The 18,252-nt window shown below is 43.6% G+C and overlaps 1 protein-coding gene across 3 annotated transcripts in view; it reads right to left on the reverse strand.

The window, feature by feature from the left end:
• LOC112248210 (tyrosine-protein kinase ABL2) overlaps positions 1–18,252 on the reverse strand; it is a 41,403-nt gene that overhangs the window by 5,289 nt on the left and 17,862 nt on the right. Inside the window, exons 1-9 of one of the 3 annotated variants that reach the window (XM_024417073.2) lie at positions 7,776–8,245; positions 6,150–6,314; positions 4,634–4,929; positions 4,139–4,411; positions 3,739–3,823; positions 3,254–3,616; positions 2,989–3,141; positions 2,777–2,866; positions 747–929 (exon numbers count right to left, since the gene is read on the reverse strand). In XM_024417073.2, coding sequence (XP_024272841.1) covers positions 747–929; positions 2,777–2,866; positions 2,989–3,141; positions 3,254–3,616; positions 3,739–3,823; positions 4,139–4,411; positions 4,634–4,929; positions 6,150–6,314; positions 7,776–7,845 — 1,678 coding nt within the window. In that variant the 5' untranslated portion in view covers positions 7,846–8,245. Of the gene's footprint in view, positions 1–746; positions 930–2,776; positions 2,867–2,988; positions 3,142–3,253; positions 3,617–3,738; positions 3,824–4,138; positions 4,412–4,633; positions 4,930–6,149; positions 6,315–6,681; positions 6,899–7,775; positions 8,246–18,252 lie in introns of those variants that run through there. The other 2 variants (XM_024417065.2, XM_024417057.2) reach the window with 2 other exon arrangements.

Genomic DNA, 18,252 nt, shown 5'->3' on the forward strand with positions numbered 1-18,252 from the left:
TTAGAATTCAATACCCTCAATCATTATTTTAATATAAATTAAAGATAAGTGACAAACATGAACACAGAGGAGTACAACCCAGCCTTATCTAATCATGTCAGGGATGAAGATTTGATGGAGATGTGGTTTATAATGTCATGCAGATCCTCAATAGTGAATTATATATGGGAGAGGATTGAGAATGCATTTCATCTAAACCCTGCATCTGGTATTTGGCCAAAGGCAACGCTTTAAAGGCCCAGTGCAGTCAAAAACATGATTTAGCTGTGATTTATATAAATTTCCACACCGAGTTCTGAATAATACTCTGACAATAACAGCTAGTTTTCCCCTCCCCACTCAGACCACTCCCAGACAATCCTAACAAAATTGTTGCTTGAGAAATTGCTCTTTGCTAAGAAGCTATTTTTGTATCTTTTTGACAATTTTTTTCACAGTAAGGTACTTACTTTTTACCCAGAAATGATTTGCATTGGACCTTTAAGTGTTGTGGTTGGATATGGCAACAGTCCCCACTGCATATTATCCATGAGGCTAGATATGTGACATTACAGTAATTCTTTATAAATTATGAGGGAAAGCTCTATATATGACCCTAAAGGAGGTGTGTTGTGATTGTGTAATGACACGGAGATAAGATGGTGCGTTTAGGGGATGGGTAAGGTGATCCAGTGATGTTCAGTCTGCCAGGTACACAGCAGCCATTCTCCTCAGCCTGCGGGCATGGAGGCGGGCAAGGCGGGTACCTGAGGGGCCGTGTGTGCTGGGCTCCTGCCTGCCATCCAAACCCCCCTCGATGTTCTCCTTGTTCTCCGCGTGCATCTTGAGAGTGCGCGATTTCGAGGGCAGCAGTGGCATGTCGTGGCTGAAGGGGTGTGGTGACGGGGCATGGCCAGAGGCGGCAGTCTTACACAGCTCCTCTGCTACCTCTGCAGAGAAAGAGAGAGAGGGAGCCACGGGAGAGGAAAGGAATGCTTAATTAAGTGAACCTTTACATAAGATCATTATACACATTGATTCCCTTGCTAGAAATGGTAGTACTGCATTTACTGGAATAACTGCAGAAACCAATGCTTAAGAGTTTATAGTGCTTCTCTGAAAGCCCTGCATTCTCCCTGTACCCCTCACCTCAGCATGCCCTTTCCTCACTCAGATATCATCCTCCATCTCTCCTAGAGGCACCAGGCCTGCTGTACCACTATGAAAAGGCCCTACAGATATGTTAACGCACCATTAAGAGCCATTCCCGTTCTAATATCCACAAATGTATGCTCTCTAGTGCCACAACTGACAGGATTGAATGGAGTCGGGCAGCAGAGCTAAATGCCTTGTTTAAGCCTTAACTTCTTGGTGACTGGGGGGCAGTATTGAGTGGCTTGGATGAATCGGTTGCCCAGAGTAAACTGCCTGCTACTTAGCCATAAAAGCTAGAATATGCATATAATTAGTATATTTGGATAGAAAACACTGAAGTTTCTAAAATGGTTTGAATGATGTCTGTGAGTATAACAGAACCTATATAGCAAAAACCTGAGAAAAATCCAACCAGGAAGTGGTAAATCTGAGGTTTGTAGGTTTTCAACTCATAGCCTATCGAAGATACAGTGGGATATTGTTCATGTTGCACTTCCTAAGGCTTCCACTAGATGTCAACAGTCTTTAGAACCTTGTTTGATGCTTCTACTGTGAGACTGGGATGAATGAGAGGGGATTGAGCCAGGTGTCTGGCAGATTGCCATGAGCTCGAGATGTGCGGTCATGTGAAAGTTAACTTTCATTCCATCGCTTTTCTACAGACAAAGGAATTCTCCGGTTGGAACATTATTAAAGATGTATGATAAAAACGTCCTAAAGATTGATTCTATACTTCGTTTGACATGTTTCTACGACCTGTAATATAACTTTTTGGACTTTTCTTACAACCTTTCGGCTGGACTTCCACGTGTGTTTGGATTTATTTACCAAACGCCCTAATGAAAAAAGCAATTTGGACATAAATGATGAACTTTATCAAACAAATCAAACATTTATTGTGGAACTGGGATTCCTGGGAGTGCATTCTGATGAAGATCATCAAAGTTAAGTGAATATTTATAATGTCATTTCTGACTTCTGTTGACTGCACAATATGGCGATTATCTTTATTGCATGGTATGCTTTTTCCGCAAAGTCTTTTTTAAATCTGACACAGCGGTTGCATTAAGGAGAAGTTTATCTAAAGTTCCATGTATAATAGTTGTATCTTTTATCAATGTTTATGATGAGTATTTCTGTAAATTGATGTGGCTCTCTGCAAAATCACCGCATGTTTTGGAACTACTGAACATAACACACCAATGTAAAATTAGATTTTTGGATATAAATATGCACTTTATCGAACAAAACATACATGTATTGTGTAACATGAAGTCCTATGAGTGTCATCTGATGAAGATCAAAGGTTAGTGATACATTTCATCTGTATTTCTGCTTTTTGTGACTCCTCTTTTTGGCTGGAAAAATGGCTGTGCTTTTCTGTGACTTGGTGACCTAACAATCGTTTATGGTGCTTTCGCTGGAAAGCCTTTTTGAAATCACACTGTGGCTGGATTACCGAGAATTGTATCTTTAAAATGGTGTATAATACTTGTATGCTTGAGGATTTTTAATTATGAGATTTTTGTTGTTTTGAATTTGGCACCCTGCACTTTCACTGGCTGTTGGCGGGGTGGGACGCTAGCGTCCCGAATAGCCCAGAGAGGTTAAGGGTAGTAATGTGACTATGTCGTACAAGTACCTTCGGAGATGCTGGAATCGTGGAACATTGTCTCAAAGGTCTGGTGGGTCTCGGCAAATGAAGGTCGGTCCAATGGGCTCCATTGCCAGCCTGATATCAAAATAAAATAAAAAAAGTCAATATAGGTTACATAGCTATAAGTGAATGGATGATAATGTGAGGGACTGTGTGTTGGTGGGACATTGTGTGTACTCAGTGCAGTGCTCACTCACAGGCCCTCATCAGCTCGTGGACTTTAGGTGGACAGCCCTCTGGCTGCTCCATGCGGTAGCCCTTCTCCAGCAGGTCGTATACCTGAGACAGGTCGATCCCTGGGTACGGAGACATACCGTACGTCGCTATCTCCCACAGCAGCACACCGAAAGCTGAGGGACGAGAGACCGTCAGAGGATGAGAAGAACGCTCACACTGATGTTGACTGATTTAGTACATGTAAAGGTGAAAAGGAGAGTGCTTGAAAATCTGGTTCTGACTCACCCCACACATCAGACTTGATAGAGAAGGTGTTGTAGGCCAGGCTTTCCGGGGCGGTCCACTTGATGGGGAACTTGGCTCCGGCGTGGGCTGTGTACGTGTCCCCAGTCATCAGCCTGCTCAGCCCAAAGTCAGCCACCTTCACCACGCTGTTCTCCCCCACCAGACAGTTCCTGGCTGCCAGGTCCCGGTGGATGAAGTTCTTCTTCTCCAGGTACTCCATGGCAGAGGAGATCTGCGTGGCCATGTAGAGCAGCACCACTGCGTTCACCTCCTCCCGGTCACACTCCCTTAGGTAGTCCAGCAGGTTGCCATGGGGCATGTACTCTGTCACGATGTAGAAGGGAGGCTCCAAAGTACACACACCTGGACAGAGGCAAGACAACAGAGGTTAGACGTAATTACGCCTCAAGAGCCAAGAAACCCAACAGCTGATAGAAATGCCATGTGCTGTTACTAAGTGGAGCTGTACTGTGAGCAGCACTGACCTAGCAGCTGCACCAGGTTGGGATGTTTCACCTCCTTCATGACTGCTGCCTCTTTCAGGAACTCCTCCACCTCCATGGTGTCCTCCTGGAAGACAAACAATCAGAAAGGTCAATATTCACTGGATTTATTCAATATCTTAGTACCAGGAAACCAAGGTGAACAAAACAAGTTAAACTGTGATTAAACATTTCTCCAACAGTAGTCATTGCCGCCATTGAGTTTCATTTTGGTGTAATACAACATTCCACCATCAGGTGGTGACCAACTACCACTAAATACCATGCCTCCTTCATATTCCATGATCCCATAGATGATTTCACAAAATAGAAACAGACACTAGATGGAGGGATCTTACAGGCGACATCCAAATCATACCACCAATCTATAGAATAGACAAACCTTCAGTGTTTTAACTGCGACGGTGAGGTTGTATTTCTTCCAGACTCCCACGTACACCTCTCCGTACTGCCCCCCACCCAGTTTGTGCTTCATGGTGATGTCGGTGCGCTCCATCTCCCACTTGTCGTGGATGGGCGACACGCCGTAGACGGTGGGCTTGTTGCACTTGGGGGCCGGGTAGTGGAGTGTGGTGACCAGGCCGTCGGCCACGGTGGAGTGGTGGTGCACCAACTCGGCCAGGGTGCTAAAGCGGCTCTCTGCCGTGACGTACACCTTGGGACAGACAGAGGTTTAGGGTTATACATATGTACAGACAAACAGCAGCAACGTGGGGAGGAACCAGAGACGGCTAAAAAAAAAAGACAGAGCAGAGACATTAGCATGAACGGAGCAGTTTCACAACAAAAATGAAGAATAGACGGAAGACAAAAGGACAGAGAGAGAAGTTAGAGAGAAGCAAGACAGCCCCTCTGTAGGTCCCAGACCCCTAGCTACCTTGCCATCTGAAGCAGTGTTGATGCGGTAGTGGTAGACTCTTCCCTCGTAGCGCAGGGAGATTGACAGCTGTCCTGGGCTGCTCTCGCTCTCCCGGACCAGGAAGCTACCGTTGATGAGGCTACTGAGCAGGTACTCTGCTGCACTGCGTGACACAGGCCCGTGGTACCAGCTGTGCTTCTCCAGGCTGTTGACAGGTGTAATGTAGTTGCTTGGCACCCAGCCCTGGCCGTTCTTCGAGCGCACCTCGCTCCACTCCCCATTCTGGTTGTAACCGAGCACCCTTAGCTTCTCACCTGGGCAGAGAGGGACAGGGAGAGAGAGTCAGGTAAAATTACATCTTTAAACATTTTTTTGAGCCACTTCAGGACATTAGCACCGATTGAAACTTGGCGCTTTTGACTCCTCCATAGGCTTTAAATAGCCCCCGTTGATGCATCATTTACTGCGGTGCCAAGAGGTAGGGCAGGGCATGTAGCAACTTGGTCTGCTGCGTTGTCTGCCTCTTATGAGGTCAGCAGTGGAGATGGGAGGGAGTGCCTCTTGCAGAGAGACAGAGAGACTGCAGCACTGTACTGTAGAGGAGCGGTGTGGCTGTGGAATTGAAACACGCCCTGGCTGTCCGGCAGCTCCCTGCAGCCATTCAAAGCTGCTCCCAATGAGAGGATAATGACAGTGAGATGTTATGGCACGGCCTGGAGATGGGACTGCGCCAAGCTTTCTTCCACTTATTCCCGCTCTCCTACTCGCCCTCTGTACATCATGGGCTAAGCCGAGCATGCTGCAGACTCAATACCCTCTGGTGCCACAGAGGCCATAGCTACAGGCTCTATTGACACTGGATAGCCGCGGAGTCAGAAAAACATTGGGCCGGCCAAAACAGTCACACTACACAGTTTCCTCTGCGACACACCGTGGGTAGCCAGAGAGCTGGCTCCGGGTGGAAATGGTGAATGTCAGGCGGCTCGTGGCGGACATTACTGGTCTGAGGCATGGCATTCATCTGAGACCCTCTGATCACCCACTGCTGAGTTTATCCACCTGTTATTATTACAGTTGAAAGGATTCCACATTAAAAGTGCACTGGAGTCAAACAAGGGTGTGGGAGGGCTGGCCTGCCCGCCTCTCCATTGGGCACTCAGTGACTCACAGTCTAAGCATTAGCCTCATCTTAGGCAGCAGCCTTGGGGTGACTTGAGGCAGGCAGGCATCGACTTAAGATAGCGCTTTTATATTAGTTCATTTAAGAAGTCCCACTCTCACCCACATATTTTAAGCTTGTTACCCAGTATGATCAGCAGGGACACGGATCAAATACGAGAAAGTAGAACAAAGGAATTGGAATAAACTAATAAAATAGTTCACTGAATGGTAAAATGGTACCACACTGAGGAAATCTCTTCAGTAAGAACTGCCCCATATCTCTGGGAGCGAGTCATCTTTAGATAAAGGAGTGGTTTGTGATGATCTGTTTGGAAAGCCTATTGATAAAAAAAAGCTCTTTCAGAGTACATACCTTTCGTGATGCTCAGCGTGTTGTCGCCACTGGCAACAAAGTCATAAAGTGCAACAAAGAGGTTGGGATCGCTCTCGGCAGCACCCAGCAGGTTCTCCTTGGAGCTCCAGCGTACCGCCTCTGTCAATGCTGCCGAGTCCAGGCTGAAGGGCCGGTGGAGGGCCTCTGGAGAGAGGGAGAGGACAGGGAGAGATGGATAAAGAAAGAGGTTCGTGAGTGGATCAGAGAGGTCAAGCTGCCTAAAAACATGAAACATATCCACAGATATGCGTAACAAAACATACATATGTACACAAATTTACATAACAAATGCAGTCTGCCTTTTAGAGACCCCAAAATCAGCATCCCTTTCCTATCGCCCACTTATGTTTTGCCACAGTCTGTTCTTCTGTTCCTTTAACAATCGGCTCAAATCATATTTGAAATAGCCATTTACCAGAGCCAACATAATATCAGTAACTGTCCAGTGAACAGGCAGCATGAGTCTACCTAAATAGACAGACAGAAAGAGCCCGGTTGAAAGAGTAGCTACCTGAGAGTCTAGGCCCGTCCACATCCTTTGCCCCAGTATAGGGCCGGCCTGTCAGCCTAACCCACTCTTCCTCAAAACTGCTGCTGGGTTGAAGGGTCCTCAAATACATACTCTGCCTGTCCACTCTGCTCACTTCACTTTCCACACACACTAATCTGAGATGTGAGGACTAGGTCCAACATGAACTTTCTACTTGGCTTTTTTCCCCCTGCCTGTATATAAAGAGCGTAGGAGCTGCGGGGAGGGGCTGTCTGTCGGCGTGGTCGGAAAGATACTGCAGGCCTCCACCCACACAACATGCCTGAGCCTCACTCGCTCACAGGGCTCCTCAACAGCTGCCAACAACCTCCACAACATGTCTGGGCAGCTGCTGAATGGGGCTTACCGACTGCCAGGGAGAGAGGGATAAGAGTGAAATAAAGGCAGTGGAGGAGAGGGGAGAAGATGAAAGAAAGTTGAAAGTGGGCATGGAGAGAGCAATCTACTTGCCGGAAGATTACTTTTTCATGTATGGTGAAAATTGAACTAATTCATGGAGCCTATAAAACAAAAGAATGACTGGCTGGCTACACCCAAGTTATACATGTACAATAAGTGACTAGAACCATCAGTGGGAGTCTGGTGGTCAGTAGCTAATGGTTACCAGTAAATAATTTACTGAAGGGCATCATTACTTCCTATTACACTTCCTTTTAACCATGACGTTCTACACAGACATAAAAAACAATAGGGTCTGATAAGTCAGGGTACACACTGTGCAAGACAGAGTTGAATTCCAGCTTGGCCTCAACAACTATGAAGTCATGCATCTGAACCAAATAGTTGAAAAATGGCCCATATCTCCAAATCCAACCTAATGAGTGGAATGTGTGAAATAGGGAGTAAAACAGGAAGCACACAGAGCACCATTCTAAAACAATAGAACTACTCAAGTATGCAGTGCTCCATTCAAAATATTCGGCAAGCAAACTCTGTCCATACACAGTACACCACATGGAAGCAGTATATTAAATCCGTCAAGACATCTCCTGAGGACTAAAGTGACCACAATGTCAAGTGTGACCCTGCCCCATCTAGGCGTCATGTCCTCCCACCTTTGTTCCCCACCAGCATATGCTGCAGGTCGGTCGCCGTCAACTGGCTCAGCCACAGCTCCCAGTACATCTTCCACTTCGTTCCCAGTACAACACAGACGTCTGACCAGTTCCCTCTCTGTATAACTTCTCCACAGAGGCAGTGAGTGAGTGAGGGAGTCACTGAGACCCCCCACACATTTGATTTATTCACCCTGAGTGAATTAGGGTGTCTGAAGCACTACTAATAGGTTTCCGCTGGGCTGGGTTTGCTTTTCAACCCAGAGGCTTCCACTCTCAGCTTTTGATGTGGCTTTCAGAAGTCAAACTTTCCAGGGCTGGTACAAGGAAGTAAATCCATGATCATGGTTCTCCGTGGCAAAATCCCACAGAGAGGGGCTTGCTGTGTTTGTCAGACAGAGGAAAGCTGAGCTCACTGGGGAAGTGAGTTGTGGTGGAGGTCTCTTTAGGAACAGAACAAAGCGTGGGGTAGGGGCAGTCATTAGGTCCACAGCAGATGGCCGTTCTCGTGGTCCTATGGGAGAGGGCCCCTGTGGCACGTGCTGAGACCCACTCATAGCCTCCAGGGAGAAGCTGAACAGACTGAGGATGAGGGGGGATGGAGGGAGGGCAAGAGGGCACTGCAACTCCTACAAGGCCTCGATGGCCTCATGTCAGAACAACACTGCTGCAGCACATCACACTTCTATCATACACTACAGAGTGCACAGTACAGGCCGCAAAACTTTTAGTCAGCTTCAATCCGCTTTTCTACTGAGAGCTGGAGATCATTTGAAATTCAACTCATGAAGTGTTAAATAGTTGCAGTCAGATGATGGCCAAATGTCTGTATTAATTCAATTTCAATCAATTTTCTATATCAACTAAGGATAAGATTAATTGATCTAAACTCTTATTCACAAATCATTGAATAAACTCATTCAACACTAGAATGATAGAAAATAAATAGCTGATCTGAAATATGAATCACCAACAACAACCACTGTTTGGCAAGTCATACGCCTCAGGTCTCATTTTACAACTATTGACTATTCCTCAGTGAAGCTGTAGACATCTTCAGATTGATCCACACCAGTTGGCATGTCTTGCATGAGGTACATCGTGTGCCTGTCAGAGTGCCAGTATGGGTGTGTGCCTTTGGTGCGTAGAACGGCTGAGGACTGGGGGCAGGGACTCTGGGAATTGGCCATGACAGCCCCAGACAGCTGAGACAGTGGTGCCCATCCAGCCCTGCTTCAGCTCAATGGGCATATTGAGAAAGACTGACTCCCCCTGGTCACCCTATCCCGCACCAGCCGCTCCCGCAGCTGTTAGTATGATCTGTCCAGGCATGTGGCAGCTGAACCAGCTACCTCTGCACCCTCCCAATCCCTGTACAGGACCACATGTGAATCCTTTCACTGTGCCCTGTCACACTACCTAACCTAATACAAAACATGACCAGGCCTCAGTCAGTGTAATATAATTAGCCTATTACGAGACACGACTGACAGCACCTAAACCACATGCAATATTATGCAGCACGACCGGCCGCTGGCCTGGGAATATTTATTGCCCCATTGCAAAACAAAGCAACATGACGGCCATAAATAACTCCTGAATGATGACAGCGTTCAGATAGAGGCAGACGAAATGTAAACAATAGGTTGAGACAATGTCACTGATGAGAGGTACACAACACAAATTAATGAGGGATGAACACACAGACAGGTCTTTCGCCAGAGGACAGCGGGTCAGAACTGGCTGACGGACCTTTAGCTGAACAGCCATGGACTGCAGTGGACATTGCCACTTCAACTCAAATCTGTAGAGGGCAGTGGTACAGACAGAGATCCCCATGAAGGAGTCTAGTGAAGAGGCTGTGGCAGAGTTGGCAGCAGCCATTTGTTGTTGTTGTTAATGAGGAGACACACAATGTCACCATTCACATCACAAGTGTGGGGAGTCCATCTCGAGCAGTTTGTTCGATTAGGAAAAGTGGACCATCATCCTTAATTTGTTACCTCTCCAGGCAAAGTGAGCATTAGTCCGTTTTCACATTGACGATAGCAAAGGGATAGGTTCGAGAGGTTCTCAAGAGATATCAATTCTCGAGACCATACTGTTGTGTAAACTTTCTAAACTATCACGACTCGGGTGAGTGTCTGAGGTAGCGCTCGTCTCGTTGAGCACAAAACGCCTACAGCATAAATGGTAATAGTAAAGCAATGTTTTTGAAAACAGCTAAAACTTAGATATTTTCTTTAGATTTGAGACTTGTTTTTAATCGAATTAGGCTGTTGACCTGAAATTGCAGTTACATTCTGAAATTGTGACATAAGCTGCCGCCTGCACTGAGCCTAACTATGGAAGCCCATTCCAGTCACAGTATTATTTTTTCATTAAAAAAAGTCAATAGGGCTACCATCTCAATTTTTTAGATATGAAAATACATTTCTAGATGTATCAGTCAAACTATGCATGTCAAAATGCTGAGATAGTTGTTCAAACAAAAAATTAGTGGGGGTGTTCCCTGGACAGCCTAACCAGGTAAAACTCCTGGTATGACATATTAATAAATTAAACTGCAGAATACTATAGTGCCTATAAGAACATCCAATAGGTAAAGGTATATGAAATACAAATTATATAGAGAAATAGTATAATTACTATATTAACTACAACCCTAAAACCTCTTACCTTGGAATATTGAAGACTCATGTTAAAAGGAACCACCAGCTTTCATATGTTCTCATGCTCTGAGCAAGAAACTTAAACGTTAGCTTTTTTACATGGCACATATTACTTTCTTCTCCAACAATTTGTTTTTGCATTATTTAAACCAAATTGAACATGTTTTCATTATTTATATGAGGCTAAATTGATTTTAATGATGTTTTATATTAAGTTAAAATAAGTGTTAATTCAGTATTGTTGTAATTGTAAAAAATACATATATTTTTTTATTACTAGTATTTTTAAAATCGGACGATTTAAATCGGTATCGGCGTTTTTGGTCCTCCAATAAATCGGTATCGGTGTGTTGAAAAATCATAATCGTTCGACCTCTAATAAGAACATTCAATAGTCAAAGGTATATGAAATACAAATAGAGAGATAAATAGTCCTATAATAACTACAACCTAAAACTTCTTACCTGGGAATATTGAAGACTCATGTTAAAAGGAACCACCAGCTTTCATATATTCTCATGTTCTGAGCAAGGAACTTAAACGTTAGCTTTCTTACATGGCACATATTGCACTTTTACTTTCTTCTCCAACACTTTGTTTTCGCATTATTTCAACCAAATTGAACAATGAAATTAAATTGATTTTATTGATGTATTATATTAAGTTAAAATAAGTATTCATTTACTATTGTTGTAATTGTCATTATTACAAATACATGTTAAAAATTTGCCCAATTAATCGGCATTGGCCTTTTTTGGTCCTCCAATAATCGGTATCGGCATTGAAAAATCATAATCGGTCGATCTCTAGTTGAGTCACATTGTTCAACAGCACTGCCAAAATAACACATGGGGCGACATTAAAGTATAGAACAAAGCGAGAGACAATTCTATCAGGGCTTGACATCAAGTAAGGCTGATTTTTCACTTGTCTGAAAGCTCAAAAATACAAAATTGTCTTACAACATAGGCCAAAAAAAGGTAGCTGAAAATTGTGTTCTGATGCAAGGAACCACTTTGCAAAATAACCTGGTATTGACAATGGAAGGCTGCTGGTCTCTGAACCCATGCATTATATCTCCTGCCATTGTGGCCTTGACTAAGGCACTTAACACTCCACAAAGTAAAATACTGCACTGATAGGCTACAATATAAACACGTGGTCTGTCAACCCTCCATCTGGAAAGTTACTGGGTGTGCAGGCTGTTTATCCAACCCTGCTCAAACACAGTCAGCTTATCAAGGTCCTATTGAGCAGCTGATTTTTTCTCCTACAATGGTGTGTGTTTGAGTAGGGCTGGAGCAAAACCCTGCACACCCAGTAGCTCTCCTGGACTCTCTGGGAGGAAGGTTGGCTGTCCTGCAACATTAATCACAACCAAATAATTACCTCATTAAATGAACCATGGACCAACATGTTCATTTATTTGCAAGACAAAATATTCAGTGTTCAGGGGACAGCTTGACAACGGAGTTACTTGTCAATTAGGCTATTCTAAGAACATTTTTTTAGTTTGTCAGAATTACATGACCAGAATTCTAGCCAATTTTGAGCACTTGAGAGATGGTTTTACAACTGGAGTATGCTCCATTGGTTTCATCAACTCTGCACCCATATCAACTACGGTGTGTTGGTCATTTGCGTTTATACACGAGTGACGGTGGAAAGTTATTTTGGGACATCGTACATGCTAATAATAGCAAAATGGTTAACTTGAGAGATAGCCAATTCAAAATACCACATTACTAAAAGTATGTGGACACCTGCTCGTTGAACATCTAATTTCAAAATCATGGGCATTAATATAGAGTTGGTCCCTCCTTTACAGCTATAACAGCCTCCACTCTTTTGGGATGGCTTTCCACTAGATGTAGGAACATTGCTGTGGAGACTTGATTCCATTCAGCCACAAAGGGCCAAGCCCGAACCATGAAAAACAGCCCCAGAGCATTAATCCTCCTCCACCAAACTTTACAGTTTGCACTACATAGTCGGGCAGTTATCTGGGTTTGGCTGATGCCAGGAGAAAGCGTCATCATTCTGACTGCCAGATGGTGGAGCGTGATTCCAGAGAATGCGTTTCCACTGCTCCAGAGTACAATAGCGGCAAAGCTTTACACCACTCCAGCCGACGCTTGGCATTGCGCATGGTGAACTAAGGCTTGTATGCGTGCGGCTGTTCGGCCATTTAAAACCATTTCATAAAGCTCCAGACTAAAAGTTATTGTTCCGACATCGCTTCCAGAGGCAGTTTGGAACTCAGTAGTAAGCGTGTTTTTCTTCTTTACTTGTCCATTCGGACAACTTAAATCGATAATCTATTCGTCCCCCAAAACAAAAACACTTGCCCCAGGCAAGCGTCAATGTTGAGCCCTGGCTAATGATGAAACTTTCCTTAAACACCGATCACCCAACTATTTAATTTGGCCTACGCATTCAGGAAAAACACACTCAAGATTGACATAATTGATTAACAACTTTCCCCAAATCAGGCAGATAAGGATGAACAGCTGAAGCTTGATCCAGACAGCTCTGAGTAGCTATAGTTGTGGTAGTGGTTGTGCAAACCATAATGGAAGAGGACACCAAAGCCCTTACGGTCTGGGCAGCACCTTAACGGCGCTAATAGACCTTACTGGCAGGACTCCTCAACCCCCCTGCCCATCTAAATCCTGGTCCCATAAATGTCAGTGAGCAAATAATGAGATGCCAGGGTGCTGGGAAACGCCATGTATCGTTCATCTAGCCATGCTCCACTAAGCATGCACAAATTACAGACTGGGCAATGCCCTGTATATCAGACATTTTAATAATGGGCCTCTAGCCCTCCGCCTGCCCACCACAGCCCTTTAATTGGTTAATGTGGAGTAAGTGCATCCTCCCAGGCTTGCTCACAACACAGTAAGTGGTGGTCTACATAATTCTCTGTAGTGGACTAGAGCAGTGTTTACCCAACTTCAGTCCTTGTGTACCCACAAAAGTACACATTTCTGTTGTAGCCCTGGACAAGCCCACCTGATGAATGAGTTGTATCAGGTTAATTTGGCAGGGGCTACAACAACAAAAAAGTGTGCGCCGTTGGGGGTACCAGATGACTGGAGTTTGGAAACACTTGACTACAGGAAGGCCTTCTGCTATGCCTCACCTTTCCTTTAAACATTTTGGATGCACTTGATAGTTGAGTGAGGCTGAAAATGGTTCCATACCCAGACTGACGTTCCTATTGATGTTTGAGTCTGATCCATAGTAAACAAAATCAGAACGCAACAGACTAAATGAAATCTTGCACAACGTTAAGTTAGTGTTGTTTATGTCCAAATCAAAACAATGAAAAGTGGAAAATTATTAAGCAAGTCAAAACATTTGGCATGTGCCTGCTCTTGTTTTGTTCAATGCAAAAACTTGAAGAGTACCCCTATTATGTAATGTGTGACGCTCATTGGTCCAGTCACTTTGTAGAAACTGAAGTATGTGTCTGGGCCTGGCAGTAGTCTACAGTTGCGTTGTGCTAGGCTGTGTGACGCAGCAGAAGGGTGTGGTATGATTGGCATCATCCACCACAAGGACAAGATCCAGCAGATCCCAGGAGAGGCCCAGCTTAGACAGCCAGACAGAGAGCGTAGGGTTGGGGAGGGTCTTGCCCAATCGGATGGGGTGATATTCTTAGGGCCCAATAAAATCTGTGTTGCGGTAAAACGCAGATGGAATCACAAAACTCAGATGGCATTTAAAATGGAATTAAACATTAAATGTATTGAACTTATTAGAAAAAGGCATTCATTTGCCCAAGTTGTCATATGACATGAACAAAATACATTGACGATTTGTATTTTCCTTCAACCTTCTGAAACGGCACAGGAATACCCCTCTGTGTGTGTGGTGCGCGCGTATGTCTACACTTTGTGTAGCCGTTAGCGATGATGCTAATGATAACCTCCTTCTGGTGGAGATGGAAAGGCTTTCCCAAAAACCTTCTTAATTAAAATGTTAACTACAAAGTAGCCCATGCCTACCTGGCAGAATAATATGATTATTTACATCAATCCAGTGGCCATTTGTTGTGAAAATATAACCACCATCATATTAACTGCTGACATGCAGTTGTGGGTGTGCAGTTGATACCAATTGTGCGCAGTTGATACCAATGGTGCATGTGCTGGTTGTAAAAGTGTCTCAAGCGGTCAAAATTGGCTGGGACTCCTCTATTCAATACTGACAATTTAATTCTGACCAAGTTCAAAAATATTCTTAGCTTAATTGACAAGTCACTCCAACGCTGTCAAGATCTCCCCTGAACATTTCAACCTTAAACATCTTAGTTACCTACCTCGCCAACCTTAGCCATATGATCCCTGGGTCATTGAATGAGGGAATTATTTTATGAAGACATAAAAAGTCCTTGGTTGTAACGAATGTTGCAGGGTGGCCAACCATCCGCCAGGAGAGTCCAGGAGAGTAACGGCTTTCTTCTATCTCCTCCTCGGACGAGGAGGTGTAGCAAGGATCGGACCAAAATGCAGCGTGGCTATTGCAATCCATGTTTATTTAATAATAAACACAAACTTTACAAAAACAATAAACGTAATGTGAAAACCGAAACAGCCTAAACTGGTGCAAACTAACACAGAGGACACATAGGACAATCACCCACGACAAACTCAAAGAATATGGCTGCCTAAATATGGTTCCCAATCAGAGACAACGATAAACACCTGCCCCTGATTGAGAACCACTCCAGACAGCCATAGACTTTGCTAGATACCCCACTAAGCTACAATCCCAATACCAACACCAAAACAAAACACACCACAATACAAAAACCCCATGCCACACCCTGGCCTGACCCAATACATGAAGATAAACACAAAATACTTCGACCAGGGCGTGCAGGCTTTTGCTCCAGCCCTGTACGAACACACCACATTGTCAAAAATCAGCTGCTCAACAGGACCTTCATAAGGTGACTCTGGTGTGGTGCTGGGTCAAAAGTGGCTTAAGCATCGTTTTGGACTTATATAGAACATCCAATTTCGTTGTTTTTCCTGTGTTATATATATTTGTTTTTTACCTTTATTTAACCAGGCAAGTCAGTTAAGAACAAATTCTTATTTTAAATGACGGCTTAGGAACAGTGGGTTAACCGCCTGTTCAGGGGCAGAACGACAGATTTGTACCTTGTCAGCCCGGGGGTTTGAACTTGCTAGTCCAACACTAACCACTAGGCTACCCTGCCACCCCTGTGATTGAGAATGAAAACTTTAATTTTTGAAAAACAGAAATCTGGAAAAACTAAAGAGAAAATGGAATTCGGGAAAAACTAAATGGAATCAGGCAAATATATTACACAGATTTTATAAAGGACCTCTATTTCGGATCTTCTTCCTGTATAATCAACGTTCAACAGCATTACTGCAGGGGGAGGATCATTGTTCCTGAGAAACTATCCCAGTCAGTTTTTTCCTGGATCACAGCACCCCACAAGACACACAAAAAAAAGCTATGGGAGAGACGAGAGGAAACAAGACATTGACTAAATATATTTGATGGAGCCAAATGTTATCGAATAACCTATTTCACTCTGGTGGAGCTGTGGCACAAAAGAGATCTACCGTTGATGTTGGAAGTTTACATACACCTTAGCCAAATACATTTAAACTCGGTTTTTCACAATTCCTGACATTTAATCCTAGTAAAAACTCCCCATAATAGGTCAGTTAGGATCACCACTTTATTTTAAGAATGTGAAATGTCAGAATAATAGTAGAGAGAATGATTTATTTCAGCTTTTTATTTCTTTATTCACATTCCCAGTGGGTCAGAAGTTTACATACACTCAATTAGTATTTGGTGGCATTGCCTTAAATTGTTTAACTTGGGTCAAATGTTTGGGTAGCCTTCCACAAGCTTCCCACAATAAGTTAGGAGGTATGGGCCAAAATTCACCCGACAGAGCTGGTGTAACTGAGTCAGGTCTGTAGACCTCCTTGCTTGCACATGCTTTTTCAGTTCTGCCCACAAATCTTCTATGGGATTGAGGTCAGGGCTTTGTGATGGCCACTCCAATACCTTGACTTTGTTGTCCTTAAGCCATTTTGCCACAACTTTGGATGTTAGCTTGGGGTCATTGCCCATTTGGAAGACCCATTTGCAACCAAGCTTTAACTGATGTCTTGAGATGTTGCTTCAATATATCCACATCATTTTCTGCCTCATGATGCCATCTAGTTTGTGAAGTGCACGAGTCCCTCCTGCAGCAAAGCACCCCCACAACATGATGCTGCCACCCCCTTGCTTCACGGTTGGGATGGTGTTTTTCGGCTTGCAAGCTTTCCTCTTTTTCCTCCAAACATAACAATGGTCATTATGGCCAAAAGGTTATATTTTTGTTTCATCTGACTAGAGGACATTTCTCCAAAAAATACAATCTTTGTCCCCATGTGCAGTTGCAAACCATAGTCTGGCTTTTTTATGGCGGTTTTGGAGAAGTGGCTTCTTCCTTGTTGAGCGGCTATTCAGGTTATTACTTGTTTTATTGTGGATATAGAAAACCGGTTTTAAAAAAAATCCTCCAGCATCTTCACAAGGTCCTTTGCTATTGTTCTGGTATTGATTTGCACCAAAGTACGTTCATCTCTAGAAGACAGAACGCGTCTCCTTCCTAAGCGGTATGACGGCTGCGTGGTCCCATGGTGTTGATACTTGCGTATTATTGTTTGTACAGATGAATGTGGTACCTTCTAGAGGTCGACCAATTATGATTTTTCAACACCGATACCGATTACTGGAGGACAAAAAAAAGACAATACCGATTAATCGGACGATTTTTAAAATGTATTTGTAATAATGACAATTACAACAATACTGAATGAATACTTACTTTAAGTTAATATAATACATCAATAAAATCAATTTAGCCTCAAATAAATAATGAAACATGTTCAATTTGGTTTAAATAATGCAAAAACAAAGTGTTGGAGAAGTAATATGTGCCATGTAAAAATGTGTGCCATGTAAAAATGAACGTTTAAGAACATGCTCAGAACATGAGAACATATGAAAGTTGGTGGTTCCTTTTAACATGAGACTTCAATATTCCAAGGTAAGAGGTTTTAGGTTGTAGTTAGTATAGTATTTATACTATTTCTCTATACCATTTGTATTTCATATACCTTTGACTATTGGATGTTCTTATAGGCACTATAGTATTGCCAGTGTAACAGTATAGCTTCCGTCCCCCTCCTCGCCCCTACCTGGAATCGAACCAGGAACACATTGACAACAGCCACACTCGAAGCATCGTTACCCATCGCTCCACAAAAGCCACGGCCCTTACATCGCAAGGGGAATAACTACTCCAAATCTAAGAGAGTGACGTTTGAAACAGTATAAGCACACACCCAGCTAACTAGCTAGCCATTTCACATTGGATACACCAGCCATTAGGCTGATAGACTTGAAGTCATAAACAGCGCTGTGCTTGCGAAGAGCTGTTGGCAAAACGCACGAAAGTGCTGTTTGAATTAATGATTACGGGCCTGCTGCTGCTCAGTCAGACTGCTCTATCAAATTAGACTTAATTATACCATAATAACACACAGAAATACGAGCCTTAGGTCATTCATATGATCGAATCCGGAAACTATCATTTCGAAAACAAAACGTTTATTCTTTCAATGAAATACGGAACCGTTCCGTATTTTATCTAAACGGGTGGCATCCATCAGTCGAAATATTCCTGTTACATTGCACAACCTTCAATGTTATGTCATAATTACGTAAAATTCTGGCAAATTAATTCGCAATAA

Source organism: Oncorhynchus tshawytscha, linkage group LG01 (assembly GCF_018296145.1).
Source record: "Oncorhynchus tshawytscha isolate Ot180627B linkage group LG01, Otsh_v2.0, whole genome shotgun sequence".
Lineage (NCBI taxonomy): Eukaryota > Metazoa > Chordata > Actinopteri > Salmoniformes > Salmonidae > Oncorhynchus > Oncorhynchus tshawytscha.